This window comes from Aythya marila (assembly GCF_965140915.1).
Source record: "Aythya marila genome assembly, chromosome: 5".
NCBI classification, from domain to species: Eukaryota; Metazoa; Chordata; class Aves; order Anseriformes; family Anatidae; genus Aythya; species Aythya marila.
This window is the reverse complement of record NC_139046.1, coordinates 64,296,592-64,310,100: the sequence shown is the minus strand read 5'-3', so window position 1 is coordinate 64,310,100 and position 13,509 is coordinate 64,296,592. Positions and strand designations below refer to the sequence as shown.

The following is a 13,509-nucleotide window of genomic DNA, read 5'->3' as shown; positions in this document are numbered from 1 at the left end:
TAATCATAACCAGTGCTTCCAGATCAACCTTTTCTGGTTTCAGCATCAACCTCTCCACTCTGTAATTAGTCCCTACATATTACCCCTCTCACTGAGGCTTTAAAAGTTAAATTTAAAATATTTAGCTGATAACTGCCAGTATGAAAAAGAGTATATCACAAAAAGGTCCCTAGCAAATCCATGAGTAGAAAAAGTTTCAGTGGAAACATAAGGTCCAGCTTGGAGATTTGACAATCCTCTTGGATGAACCTGTAACATCACCACCGTGTGGTTTTGCAAGTGCAACAAAGGAGATCTGATGTATAGATGAAAATCATCAGAACTGCATCACATATTGTCCAACATCTCAGCCTTCCATTCAATTTTTTTTCTGCTCCTGGTTGCAACTCATATGAATAGATAATAACTTTTGGAGCAGAGTCCCATGGCTCACTAACAAATAGGCAAGGGGAAAACAGATGTGCTCCAGCAACCAAAAAAAAATTGCTAAAAAAAATCGTGGAACCCTCCCAAGCATGTGATCCTACTGCACATTTGGTTCAATTCCTACTTGGTCCTGTTTGTGAAAGTGTGGGCTGATCTCAGGTCTGATACTTGTATTATTTGCATTTGGCAAGAGTTCAACATTTGAAACACTAAAAAGCAGTCTTGCTTCCGCTGCTTCTCTGGTTGGTCTTGGACCACTAGATGGCAGCTCCCCATTTACAAACAAGGGCTCTCTTTACCTGTTTGTTCCTGCCCAGCAGCTGTGTCAAGCACAGTTGAGGCACGCATCTGCCCTTGCATGTTTTCTGCAACACAGATGTCTTGTGGAGCTGCCAACCAGAGTGGCTTTGGGCCAGTGACCTACCAGGATATACAGCTTTGCACTTTTAAATGACAACAGAAGAAATTTTCATGAGCACCCCTACGGGTGCTACATACTAAACCCAGACCTTATTGATAAGAGAGGTTCTCCATGTTACATCTTACTCACCCAGAATTTTACAAGGAAGAAAGCATTTTGGGGCCCCTTCCCAAACAATTCCTTTAGACCGCCTTTCTTTTCAGGAAATTTGTCATAAATCTGACGAATGTCCACCGATTCAAGCAATGGATCACTGTAAGAATGGTTGGCGTGTCCAATGTGTACGAAGAGGTGTTTATTGTACTGCAAGAAAGAAACAGGAAAATCAGTGCTGTACAAAGAGAACAGAGGTTTATTAAGCCACGGGTCTGCGTGTGTTCCTGCAGAAGGTAGCATGCTTTGATGGATTAAATGACTTGCACATTACCTCTGAGATTATGATTTTCTGCAATATGATTTCCACGAACAACTGTAGTGACTGTGGAATAGCCCCTTGTGAGCAAGGGTCAACATCAAAAAACTTGTGTCTCTACTGCAAACCACAGAACATAGATAACTTCAAGGGAGTAATTTACAATGAGAGACCCAGCGGCAGCAAGGCGATAAAGTGCCCTTTCGCAGAGTGTAGTAAGATGGATATGCTTTAGAGGAAGCCTGTTTCTGCCTCTTCAAGCCATGCCTTTTAATTTCCCGTATCCTGAGCCTAGATTTCTGGTAGTGCCACATATCCTGCACCTATACCTTACCTGTTTGTCTACTAAAAAAAACCAACAAACCTCTATCTATAGCATATGCTAACAGCACTTAACAAAAAAGGGAAGGGAGTTTCTTTTAACCCAAGAATGACAGTAATGAGAAGGCCAGTCAGTCTGTGTTGCTGTTACTATAGAAGTGGACGTTCCTGTATGCCCTCCAGTATTTTCACCCATGTAATATTAAAGAGCCAACCTTTACTTCCCTCAGGAGTGAGCTCCACTGACAACTATCTGTGCCAAAATGCATTCCGCTTCCATTTCCCTATTTCTTAGCTTCATCCCACTGCACCTCATTATAATCACAGGAATCACCTCAGCACCTTTTCCTGTTTGGGGGCAAATCCTTGGCCTAGTGGAGTCCAACACGGTTGTAGGGGCTGCCATTTCCCCAAGATGAGAGCACCTTTTAGCACCTAAAATGCAAATGGGAGATGAACCACGAAGCCCCTCCACATGTCAACCAGCAGCTCCCAGCATCACACAAGCAGATTGAAAAAGCTCGAGAAAGCCATGACTAAACATTGGAGCTTTTACCCATGCAGATCACAAAACATTTTGCTAACTCAATTAAAGGAAAACTGATATGCAGTCAATGAACACTAGAAAACCCTGTCATATTGAACAGATGCTATATATAAGGGACAACTCCCAACTGGTAAGCACAAATAAAATATTTAAAACCCCAAAGCAGACCTCATTTAAGCTATTTTGTTTATAATATACCTGCTGAATGAACAAATTGAAATGACAAATCTAAATTAATTGGACATCCACTTAGGGTCTTCCTTTGGTGTAAGCAGAGTCTTCCCTAGCAGATGTCCAAAACTCTGGGGACAACAAATAGACTAGTAAGATTTCTGTACTTAGGAAATTAAATTGAAATCTATTTAAAAATAATCTAGCACAGTGAAAGAATCAGGGAACACTCGACCCTGTTTGTAGCCAATGATGAGATACGGTCTGTGCTTTTTACATGGTTGTATTTATTTTTTCATTTTGTGGAAGGAAAAAAGAAAGTATAACACTGTGTAAAGGTGTTTGCAAAAGCAAGCCTCAAGTTCAATTCATCACATATGTGAACACCAGTTGCACGGACTTTCCTCTTTCAAAATAATGTCATCCAAGCTTCTTCTGTGCACAAGCAGAAAACTAAGCCTGTACTTAGGGCATGTTGAGCCTAAAAGGGACAGAACTAGTCCAAAGAAGCTTCTACCATGAGAAGGAAAGTGTGTATGGCAGAGAAATAAATATATGGGCAGGACTGAATATGCCCATGAATGCGGGAACAAGTCTAGCTTGTGAACCGATCATTTATACAGGGATACTGGAAATCATTGACCTGGTTGCTAACCACGAATGATTATGATAACAGTGACTGTGGTCAGATTTAGCATTTTAGCTTACGCAGTAGTGGCAAAAATGGATTTAGGAGACATTTTAACTTGGGAAAAAAAAAAAAAGCAAACATATGAAAAGTATCATGGCTACAACTTTTTTTTTTTTTTTTTTTGACACCATTGTCACATATTTAGCTTGCAGTACTGTGACTAAATGATGAAAAGTCATGCTGGACGCTTCTTATGTTTCTTGCTGCCTACTGACAAACTTAGATCTCAGTAAAATGCATTGGTATCCCATATACCTGGGAGCTGCCACGAAACCACAAAACAGACTCCAGGAACCTGCTCGTGTTGTTCGTCTAGGCTAGCCAAGAGCAAAATGCAGGCAAACAGGGCATGCCCTGAGTCACATGACATGGTCATTGATGGAAGCCTTGGTGTGGTCAGGTGAACATCTCTCAGCTTCCCAAGGAGAATGATGAGAATTCTCCTGGTGGGGGTAAGCAATTCAGCCTTCCCTCATAAAAATTAAACCAAAACATTTTCCTTCCCCTGCAAACCTTTAATGTGCCTCAGAGTGCTCCCTCTGGGGATGTGAGATGCTCCAGACCATCTCTGCTCTCCCTTGTTCAGAGCAAGGGCTGAAAAAACATCCCCACAACAAACTACCAGGTTATTACTTATTTTGAGATTGTTTTCTCTCAGTCTTCTCTGCTGGAGTTGCTCCAGCTTGTACAAATAAAGCCGTTTTTATTGGAACAGAACTGAGATCTCAGGTTCTCCTGTGCCCAGGCAAGTGTCCTCCCCCGGAAGGTGTCTCTCTCTCTCTCTCAGGCCCGAATGTCGCTGCAGAGTGAATCAGGAAGGGCAAGCAGCATTGGCAAGTATAAATTCCCAAGGTAATTCACATGTTGTACCTTATGCCGTACACCAGGAAAATGTATGATTTTCTCGGTATCCAAACTCCAGTAAAAGCAATCACGTTTATAGGAACACAGAGCATATCAAGAAGTCTTTATGCTGTTTTAATATAAAAGCAGCATAAAAAAAATCAGCTGTAAAGCTACCACAGTTGTCTGCTGAGCTTACCAAAGTACCAGATGCTGCTGCAGCAAAATTTCTGAACAGGTACAGTAGGACAGGGGGTATGACATCACCTGACAACATTCTTAGGATGGAAATGTTTATTTTGATATCGCTATGTGTGATTATTTTCTCCTTACGTTGCTACAATTCCTATACTAAGTACAATCATTACTAACCTAATTAGATATAGCACATCTCTACAAACTAATAAATGATAATATATTAAGAGCAGGGTAAAAGGGTACTGAAATGATCCTTATAGTTCTCATACAAACTCATTTCATGACAGATATTTATGTGAAAACAGAAGCAAATAAGCTAAGCTGTATGCCTATATTTTTGAGCCCATTTGTGTTTGAAAATCTTAAAAACTCATTATTGTCAGAATTCACTGTTGTTTTAGACTGTGTATTGCCATCACTGAAGTATATTAGGTGCTGAGGAATTTACTCATGCCATAGCATTTTAAGGATTTCTGTTGGGCATTGGGGCAATAATGTGCTTTAGCCGCTGTAAACCACCATAGGTCAAATCCTGTATTTTCTGAAGATAAAAACTACATTAAAATGTACAAAGAACATTTCCAGCTACTTTGTCTTCAGTGTCTGCATTACACAACATGCCCTGGAGATGGCCGCCTCTTACTGAGCTCCCTTCCTTAAAAAATTCTAACTATCCAAAGAATGCAGTAAAGCCATGAAATATGACTGTTTTCAAATAATACCACAAAAAAAGTCCACTTAGGAATTTAAAAGAACCAAGACAAATTGCCAATGGCAGGGGATGCATGCATTTAAGCTGGAGCAGAACAAAGACAAATCACCTACATTTGTTTTATTAGCCCGTGTATATTTCTGTAACAGCTCCTCGCAAATTTTGCACTTATATTCTAAGGCAACAGCCATTCTGGTCTGTGAAATGAAGATTTGCAAATTGCTACAGCTATCTCCTCTGCTGCATCCTGCGCTTCCCTACCCACATGGAGCTAATGCCAAACCCGTAGAGGAACAAGTTTTATTAAACTGTGACTGAGGTGCAGACAGCAGTGAAGACAACTCTTCCATGCCCTGGCACAGGTGAGCTGGGCACGCAGAGGTGCTGGGACGCTCACTCCCTTGCTGCTCCTGTCTCTTGGGGCTATGAGGCCCTACAAAACCACCGTGAGCAGCATACATAGGGCAAGTTGCTCCCCGAGCCCCGCTGAGGCTGGGTGCCAGGGATGAGGAGCAGGGTGGAAGGCAGGTGGCCTAAGGTGGACCAAGTCCCTCAGTGAGGACTCCTGCTGGGCTGACCCATTCATGAGCACAGGACGCCTGCTGCACCCAGGGGCACAGCATTACTTACCCACAACGCACAGGCGCGTTCCTGGGACTCATACCTGCAGCAGCTGGCTGCTGTGACCACCCCTGTGCTCACCCTGTTGCAGCATGCGCTCGTGGGGTGGTCGAGTGGGATGGGGACATGGCTGCCATGCCCACCCCACGTGGCCTAACAGCACCTTGCTCACTGGGCTATGCTGCAGCTCAGCCCAGATACCCAGGGGAGGGCAGATGGGCAGCTTGAGCTGAGAGAAAATGACACTGCTCAAGTGCCAGGCCCTGGGCAGTGGTTCTGGTCCATTTCTGTAAAAGCATGCTGCTGCCTGTGAAGCAACTGTACTTTTGGAGGAAGAAGGAACCAGGTGGGACAGACTGATTAAAAAACAGTCACCGGTACATCAGCAGTCTATGTGCTACTGTATAACTTATACCCTACCCAGACACAGCACTGCTGTCTGTCTGAATCGTGTAAACTTCCTGCTGATGGAAGAAAATCACAGTTGTTCTGCCAACAATTTTTCTTATTTCTACCAGAACACTAGTAACTGACTATTTCATTGCCATTGCTGTTGTCCTCCACTGAAGCAGACTGGGACTTACATTTATAATACTCTACTACTGTACCTGAAATCCTTACCAATTCTGTTGTAAAGGTTTCAACATTTCCATGAGAAATGTCAGTTGACCACCCTGTGCTTGTATGTGAAGATACAACTGCACAGTCTCCCTAGTTTTTCAGAGACATCCACCCATTCAGTCGCCTGTCTAGATCTGCTCTGGGATAGATTTAGGAATGTGCTGTGAAAGATCTTGGACAATTTTATAGTTGCAGAAAAGGGGAGGTAGGAGCTGAGTGAGGCAGAAAGCTGCAGAAGAGGCAGGGCACTCCCCAGCCCTAACAGATTAATGTTGTCCAGCAGTTCCCAGCCACTGCCACTGGAGTCCCAGTGTGGAACTGGGACTTGCTGGTTGGGCAAGGTGCTCGTGTTTTCGTCAGCTTTCCTGCAGCAGTAGAGATGCATCCTTCAGTTCTGGCCTGCTTGATTTGAGACCCCATGGTCCCAATTGCAGAAGTGCTGAGTGCTCAGATGGGAAAATTATGCCTGAATATAGGAAGCTCTCAATAACGCTATTGGAAAAATCAGGCTCATGACAAAGCAAAGTGGACCCTCAAAATCAGTGGCCCATTCATTCTTTTGCACCTGAACTTCTTGGTTTGTCAGATGTAAGCAATAGTACGCCTTCGTCTAAAAATTACTGCACTAATACAGCTGTGAAACGCAAATGGGGGAAATTATTAATTCTGTTTGGAGGAGTTCAGACAGTGCTCAGCAAGCAGGGCACAGGGCCACACATTTCAACAGAAGAAAACAAACCGCTGAATAGATGCATATCAAAGAAGGGCCATTACATCTGCACTGAATGAAGGAGGAAAAAACCAACATGGGAACATGTAATTAAATTCTGCACTGCAGAGCAGCCGCATGAGGACACTTCCCAACTTCTTTTCAATTTTGGGGAACTGCTAGGGAAGGAGCAGGGAGCAGGGTGGACACCAATGCAGCCAGGTGCAATGCCAGGGCAAGTGCAAGGGTGGAGGTGAGGGGCTCAGCGTGCAGGCAGGGCAGCCTGTGGGAATGCTGTGCCCTCCTGCAGGGCACATTCGTGCAACCTTAAAGTTCCCTGGACCAGCCCAGGGCCCAGGCAGCCTCGTGCAGTTAATGTCTCAGCTCCTTTCACCTCCCAGGCTTGGGGCAAGTGTGGTGGGCAGGGCTGGGGAGTGGCCATGGCGTGGGGCCCGGCAGAGAGTGCTCACAGCACAGCTGCCACTGCTCCTCTGCGCTTCTTCCTAACCAGCAATTTTTATTTTGCTGGGAAGTTTTCAGCAGCAGCAGTGGTGGATTTTGAGAAAGGAAGTGAATACAGTCAGGCTCCCACACTCCTTCCACACATCCTCAGTGCTTAATGCGAGCAGACTTCAGTCCCTCCGCCCACTGCATGCATTTTCAACCTAGCACCCTCCCTTGGAGCACTGGGGTTGGTGAGCTGGCCTGGGCCACCCAGCACTTCTCCGTGAGGTCCTCTGGGAATGGCACCAGCGGAGAGCGCTGCTGCAATGCTGCAGTTTCGAGTCTGGAGTCTCTGTCAGTACTGGACCCCCCTAAAGTGGTTTACTGGCACTTCTAAACATACACACCTAAGGATGAACGCTTTCCAGGGTTTGACATTCACTACCCAGGGACACTGTGCAGTTCCCCAGCACTGCAAAAGAAATGACCCTTGCATTTTTTTAAAATTCTTTTCAGATTTTAGATTTAAATGACCTACAATCTTGAATCTGCCACTCCAAGTCATTCATGCAAGTGTGGCTTTGCTTCCTCTTCCTTTGCAGCACAAAGATGCTAACCAAGGCTTCCTTATGGCTGAAAAGCTGAATTGCTCATGGGGAATAAAGAAGGGATAAACAATGCTTTTAACAATTGATACTGTTAAAAAATGGAGGATTTCTTTTGAAAAGATAGTTTTTGAAAATATCACTTTTGAAAAGATCACTTTTCGTCACTTAGGTGGTTTGATTAACTTTGGTGAATTTTACTGCATTTGGCTAATAATGGCAGGCTGTTTTTATGGCCCTTTCACAATTGCTTTCACTTTCTGGTTCTCAGGCACAATTCTCTCTGGACTCACAAAGCCATTTTACAACAACAATAAAACCTGAATTAAAACATAAAGAATATTTTATTTCTTTACCACTTTTCAAAACACATTTTGAAATTTGGACTTAACACAATGTGAAAGCATGGTTAGGTAGGTTAATACTGAAAAGGCCCATCAGCTGTGTTCTTTACAGGACTAAGATGTTTAAGATATAAAGCTGTCTGAAATGCTTGTACTCAAATGCAGCAGTAAGAGTGTGAAACCTCTAAGAGGGAGAGAGAAAAAGGGCTTTTTTTTGTTGTTGGGTGGTGGCAAGGTTGTGTTTGTTTGTTTGTTTGTTTTTTTCCTGATGGAAAAGCAGGATTTAAGGCATTTAGAAGAAATTGGAGTTATTATCTTTTCAGTGTTAGTCTTTGAACGTTGTAGCTACTTGTGTAACAGGTAATTGCCTAGATCCCTTCTAATCTGCTTGCATGCTCAGTTTGTATTTGTTGGGGAACATGGGAATATTTCTTTTAAGCATTTGTCCTGAAATTTCACAGTACTAATGCAGTAAAAATGGGAAGCCCCTATTAAATAAAGCCTGCCTTGAAAGTAACAGATTGGTATATAAATTTGTTAATTGATTGAAAATATAGTTATATAGGATTGGCAATAATGAAAGGTAACTAAAAGGAAGGAACACTGGTGCTTGGATGTAGAAGGGCAGCTTCTAAGCACCATTTAAGAACTGTGATTGAGCACTAAATGCCACAAATGGAAAATACAGCTTGACATTTGTAAATTGAATTGATTTTCATGTAAGAGGAGCAGTAATTTTACCCATCCTTTACTGCAGAATCAGTATTCCAAGATTTTGCAACTGTGCCATCTTATGTCTTTCCAGATCCACTGCCATGCAGAGTTACAGTGAGGGGTGCTTATTATTTCCTTTCTGTATTTTTTTCTTTTGTAAATGGAGCAATTTTGTGGCTAGGCAAGGGAAAGAAGTCAACAGCCCTCAAAAAGTGAGAGGACTCTACAGAACACATTTCTGACCCACCAGAATGCCCACTCTAAATTAACATAACTGCCTGACATTGAGGGGCTTTTTGTACTTTTAAACACCAATTGCCATTGGAAGAACCCCAGAAATGTTTAATGTCCCACTCCTACAATGAATTCTCTGTCGGTGGACCTTTATGTCCATGCACAGCCCCATTGAATTTGCAGGGAGTCAGCACGTGCAGACAGACCTCAATTTCTAATCGCTGTACAGGAATCTAAGCTGCAAGGGGCCTCCCAGGGTCATTGAGTCCTGGCCCTAGGTACCATGTCAAAAGTAACCTCTTTCAATGAACTTCCAGGTTACATTTTAAAGTGGAATCGGTCTTTTTGCCCTCACTACTATCAGGCTTTCTGGCCTGACTGTGGGTTAGAGAAAGGAGGAATTGTCTTTTTCTTAATAAAATGTTGGAAATGCATTTGATCAAAATAATACTTTGTGTCACTTCCTGTTTAAAGTCAGAAGTGTAATGAACATATGTCCATCTTTCTTCAGAAGACAAATGAGAATGCTTTTTTCATGTTCATGTCAGCAAAGGCACAAAGGTGTACAGGAGATGCAGTGACCACAGCATGTATAAACAGCTTCGTACACACATTGTGTGAAACATGCTTCTTGCTTGGCTTGCTGATTTTATTATTTAAAAAGTAATGGAAAAAATCCATTCTACGCTGTGCAAAACTTCCATGCAATAAAATGTTTCACTGACACAAAGATGTGTAGAACTACAATCAGAATTCGTATTTTCTGCAACAGTGCTAAACAAGCCTGGGGCTGGCTCTCATAGCTGCGGAAGGCTTTTGGTGGCTGCTGGAAAAGTCCCTGGCTGAGGAAGGGGCAGGCTGAAGGGAGGCAGGGCCACCTGGGGCAGTCCTGCAGACAGGAGCAGAGGTGCTCCTGCGCCTCTGCCCAGTGCCTCTCCCGCCAGCACCATTCTATGTTTGCCTGGGAACCATTTGTGTTGCCTTGTTGTGTTTTTCCTATGTCCTTGTTTAGAACCATATCTAAATAATCAAACTTATTCAACTGGAACTAAACAATTAAGCTGAAGAGTGCAGCATGGGGTAACCAGAAGCCAGGGAATATGTCTGCAGTGTCGCAGCATGGTCAGTGGGAAGGTGGCACTGCAGGGACGTCTCTCCTTCCTGGCCCTGGGTGCCCCCGTCCCCACCCTGCGCCTCCCCTTCCCCAGGCAGTGACAGTGATGCACTGCCCAAGGGGAGTTCAGTCCTCAGCTCCCCCTGGTGCCTACAGCGCAGGGATAGAAAACGACCTACATGGGGCTTCATACATGATGGGAAATTGACTCTTCTTTGTGCCTTATTTTTGCAGTGTTACAGCATTTAAGACTCTGAGTTTTTAAAAAATGAGTGTGTGTAGTTTCACCCTTCTGCTTCTTTAGTAAACCTCCCACATTTACAAAATGGGTTTTGCAGCAGTTATGTTTGCAAGCTGAGACAAGTGCCGGTGGACCTCCCTGCACCCTCAGGAATTCCAAATAGTATTAGTTTACTCCAAAAATGGCTTTACAGCATTTATGGGGGCATGCTGGGTTTTCTTTTCTGGCCCCCACACCTCCTTTGCCATGCATGTGGAAGTGCTGCCTTCCCCGCAGTCTGCACCTGCCTGAGAAACGAGAACCTCAACATGTCCCTAGTTGCCAGTCCCATGCACTGCGCACAAGCACCAGCTCAGTGGCACCTCCTGTTTCCCAACAGCATCATCCTCTCACTGCTGGTCAGTCCTGTTGCCAATCTACCTGGGCCATTCAGTTGTTTTCATGTCACAGACACCCGCAGAGCCACTGGTCATCATACATTATCTGGTGGGAGAGTACTTGTTTTGAGGGAGATCCTTCTCAGAGGTAAGATGTAAACGTTAATTGTTCACTGAATTCCTTCATTCGCTCTCTTTTGTTATGAAGACACAAAGAGGACCTACACTATGTAAGCCCATACATTTTGTAAACAGCATTACATTACAAAAACCTACAGAAAAAGGATTGTTAGGTGGCATACTTAGGCCCTGGCAAAACCTTCAGTCAAAATACAGTGAACTGCTTTTCCATTCACATGCAGTGCAGTAACAGGGAGTATTGCATGGCTACATCCTACCTTACCAATACACTGGAGGCACACATGTAGTGTCCTGGCATGTGGCAATGTGGGTATGGCAGCATCCATAAATCAGTGGGCATGTTACATGGGCCACTGAGGCATGGGCTCTGAAAACCGCATTTCAATAAGGCTGCCCGTTGAGAAAACCTGGATGTTATGTTCACAAGAAGCACAAACCACTGTCTGGATGAAACTGGGGCTCAGGTGGAGAAGGTGTTCCAGCTGTGGCTTAGCCTGGAGGACACTAAGCTGAAACTAACAGGACAGAGGGAGGTGGGTGGTGCAGGTCCTGCTTGAACTTCTGCCAAGGCCACCCACAATGCTGTGGCCACGGGTGATGCCACAGGGCTTTGCAGTCAGGGAGTGTGGGGAAGTCTGGCCAATGACACAGTAGGAAGAAGGGATGTGCATAATGTACATGAGAAACACTCGGTGCGGTAAATTTGCACGCTAGAAGAAACAACTGTGATGAGAATAGAGGCCGTGTGGGTGCAGGTCCCTTCACCTCTGGGAAGGCACTTGACCCAGGGGTGACTGCAGCAGCAGTCTGCTTGGAGCGGCCCACAGGAGTCAGGGCTGCTGGGGGAGTGTGTGCATGGGGGCCCCAGGAGCTGCCTGGTGGCAGCAGAGACTCAGGGAAACCATGCAGCACTGAACCTCTGGGCAGGAACTGAGGAAATGGTACCTTCTGCCAAACACCTCCTTCCTCAAAGTTAATTGAACCTGGCAAAATGGGACATTCAGCAACCCAGCACACCACCACATATTTAGTATATGAATAGTGGAGATATGGTGTATTTTTGTTGGGTTGTTTCTCTGCCAGGAGCATTCCCCTGTTGCAAGGTTTCTGGGCTATGTCTCTGGTCTCCATTATGCAGGGTAAACAGTTGCTGGATAACACCTCTGGCCAGAGCCCATAAATGCTATGGTTTCCAGTACTTAATTATAAAGAGCAAGCGATAGCTTCTCTCTGCTCCAAGCTACTGTATTTTACCAGAAATCTGAACAAGAATGGCCTGTCTATATCACCCATTCATGCCATTATTTGCTTTTCAGAAATTATCTCAATAAAAATCCAGGTTCGAGCTGAAAGAAGCTCTTCTTATTTTTTTTTGTGACACTGTAGAAACAGTGCTAGGCTACTCTCAAATGTCTATGGTAAACATATCATGATTAATATCAAGGTTCAAGGCTAGCTAGAGTAGAAAAAAAAATTACAGCCAACTTCACAAACTGCCCTTGCAGGTACAGTATGAAGACTGAAAAACAAATCAAAACCAAAACCTTCCTCAAAAAAGCACGAAAGAAAACAAAAAATAAAAACAAACAACCAAACAAAAAGAAAACAAAATAAAGCAAAAAACAAACAACCAAACTAAACTAAACTTAAACACCAAAACATTGGATTGGGCCTTAAGACACAAGATCAAGACTCAATGACTGGACATTTAGACGGGTAACCTTAAAAAAAAAAAAAAGTGATACAGATGAATGGTATATGCTTGGAAGGCTTGAACCAAAAAGGACTGTCCTAAAGATACCCAGAGGATAACCCTAAGGTCAGGTTTTTAAAAGGCCATGTATATTTTCTATGCAAGCCCTTAATTTTGTTTGTTAGGAAACAGATTAAGTTGTAACTTATAGTTTAGTTATTGAATTATTACCAAAAACATGATGTAATTTGGTACAACTGCTGAAGTAGATTAACAATAAGGCATAGTGAACCATGTCTGCTTTCAGAGAGGCCTCTTCCTTCAGCAAATGGAGTAAGAGTGAGAAAGGAAAACGTGGTATCACAGTGAAAGGAATATTACACCAAACAATGATGAACACAGAAATACCAGGTGTATTCCATCAGGCTTAGCCCTAGAAAACATAATGGGAAGCAAGTGAGGAAAGCTGAAGCTGAGTGGACGCAAGAGGAACACTTACTGATTCAGGATCCCTCTGCTGTTCAAGGAAGGCTGAAAACTCCACCAGCCTGAGCTTGGTCGTACCAATCGATCGGCCTTGCCATGCAGGGACCGAGGGAGCTGGAGCTGACGTAGGCTCAAATCCTAAAGCAAAGAAACCATTTTCATGAAGAAGTTGGTTGTTCCTCAGTTTAAAATGTCTGAATTAAATATTATCAGGAATCACCCATGTAGCCCATTGGTCATTCATATTAATTTTAACAAGAATTCAGAGACTTAAAATAAGAAAAACAAAAAGCAATGTGTAGAAAACAAGGTCCCAACAGAGTAAGCTAATGTTTGTTTAATTAAAAGATCTGCTGCTTTGTTTGCTTGGGCTTGTAACTAACCATAGAACTTTTGTTTAAATTATATACTAGATTGCAGAGA

At 43.5% G+C, this 13,509-nt stretch overlaps 1 protein-coding gene across 7 annotated transcripts in view; it reads right to left on the bottom strand.

Moving 5' to 3' along the window:
* Positions 1-13,509, bottom strand: part of TEAD1 (TEA domain transcription factor 1) — a 160,509-nt gene that overhangs the window by 19,641 nt on the left and 127,359 nt on the right. For all 7 annotated transcript variants that reach the window (XM_082761491.1, XM_082761492.1, XM_082761494.1 and 4 more), the window contains 2 exons: positions 13,100-13,224; positions 977-1,150 (listed from right to left, as the gene is read on the bottom strand). In XM_082761491.1, coding sequence (XP_082617617.1) covers positions 977-1,150; positions 13,100-13,224 — 299 coding nt within the window. The remainder of the gene's footprint in view (positions 1-976; positions 1,151-13,099; positions 13,225-13,509) is intronic.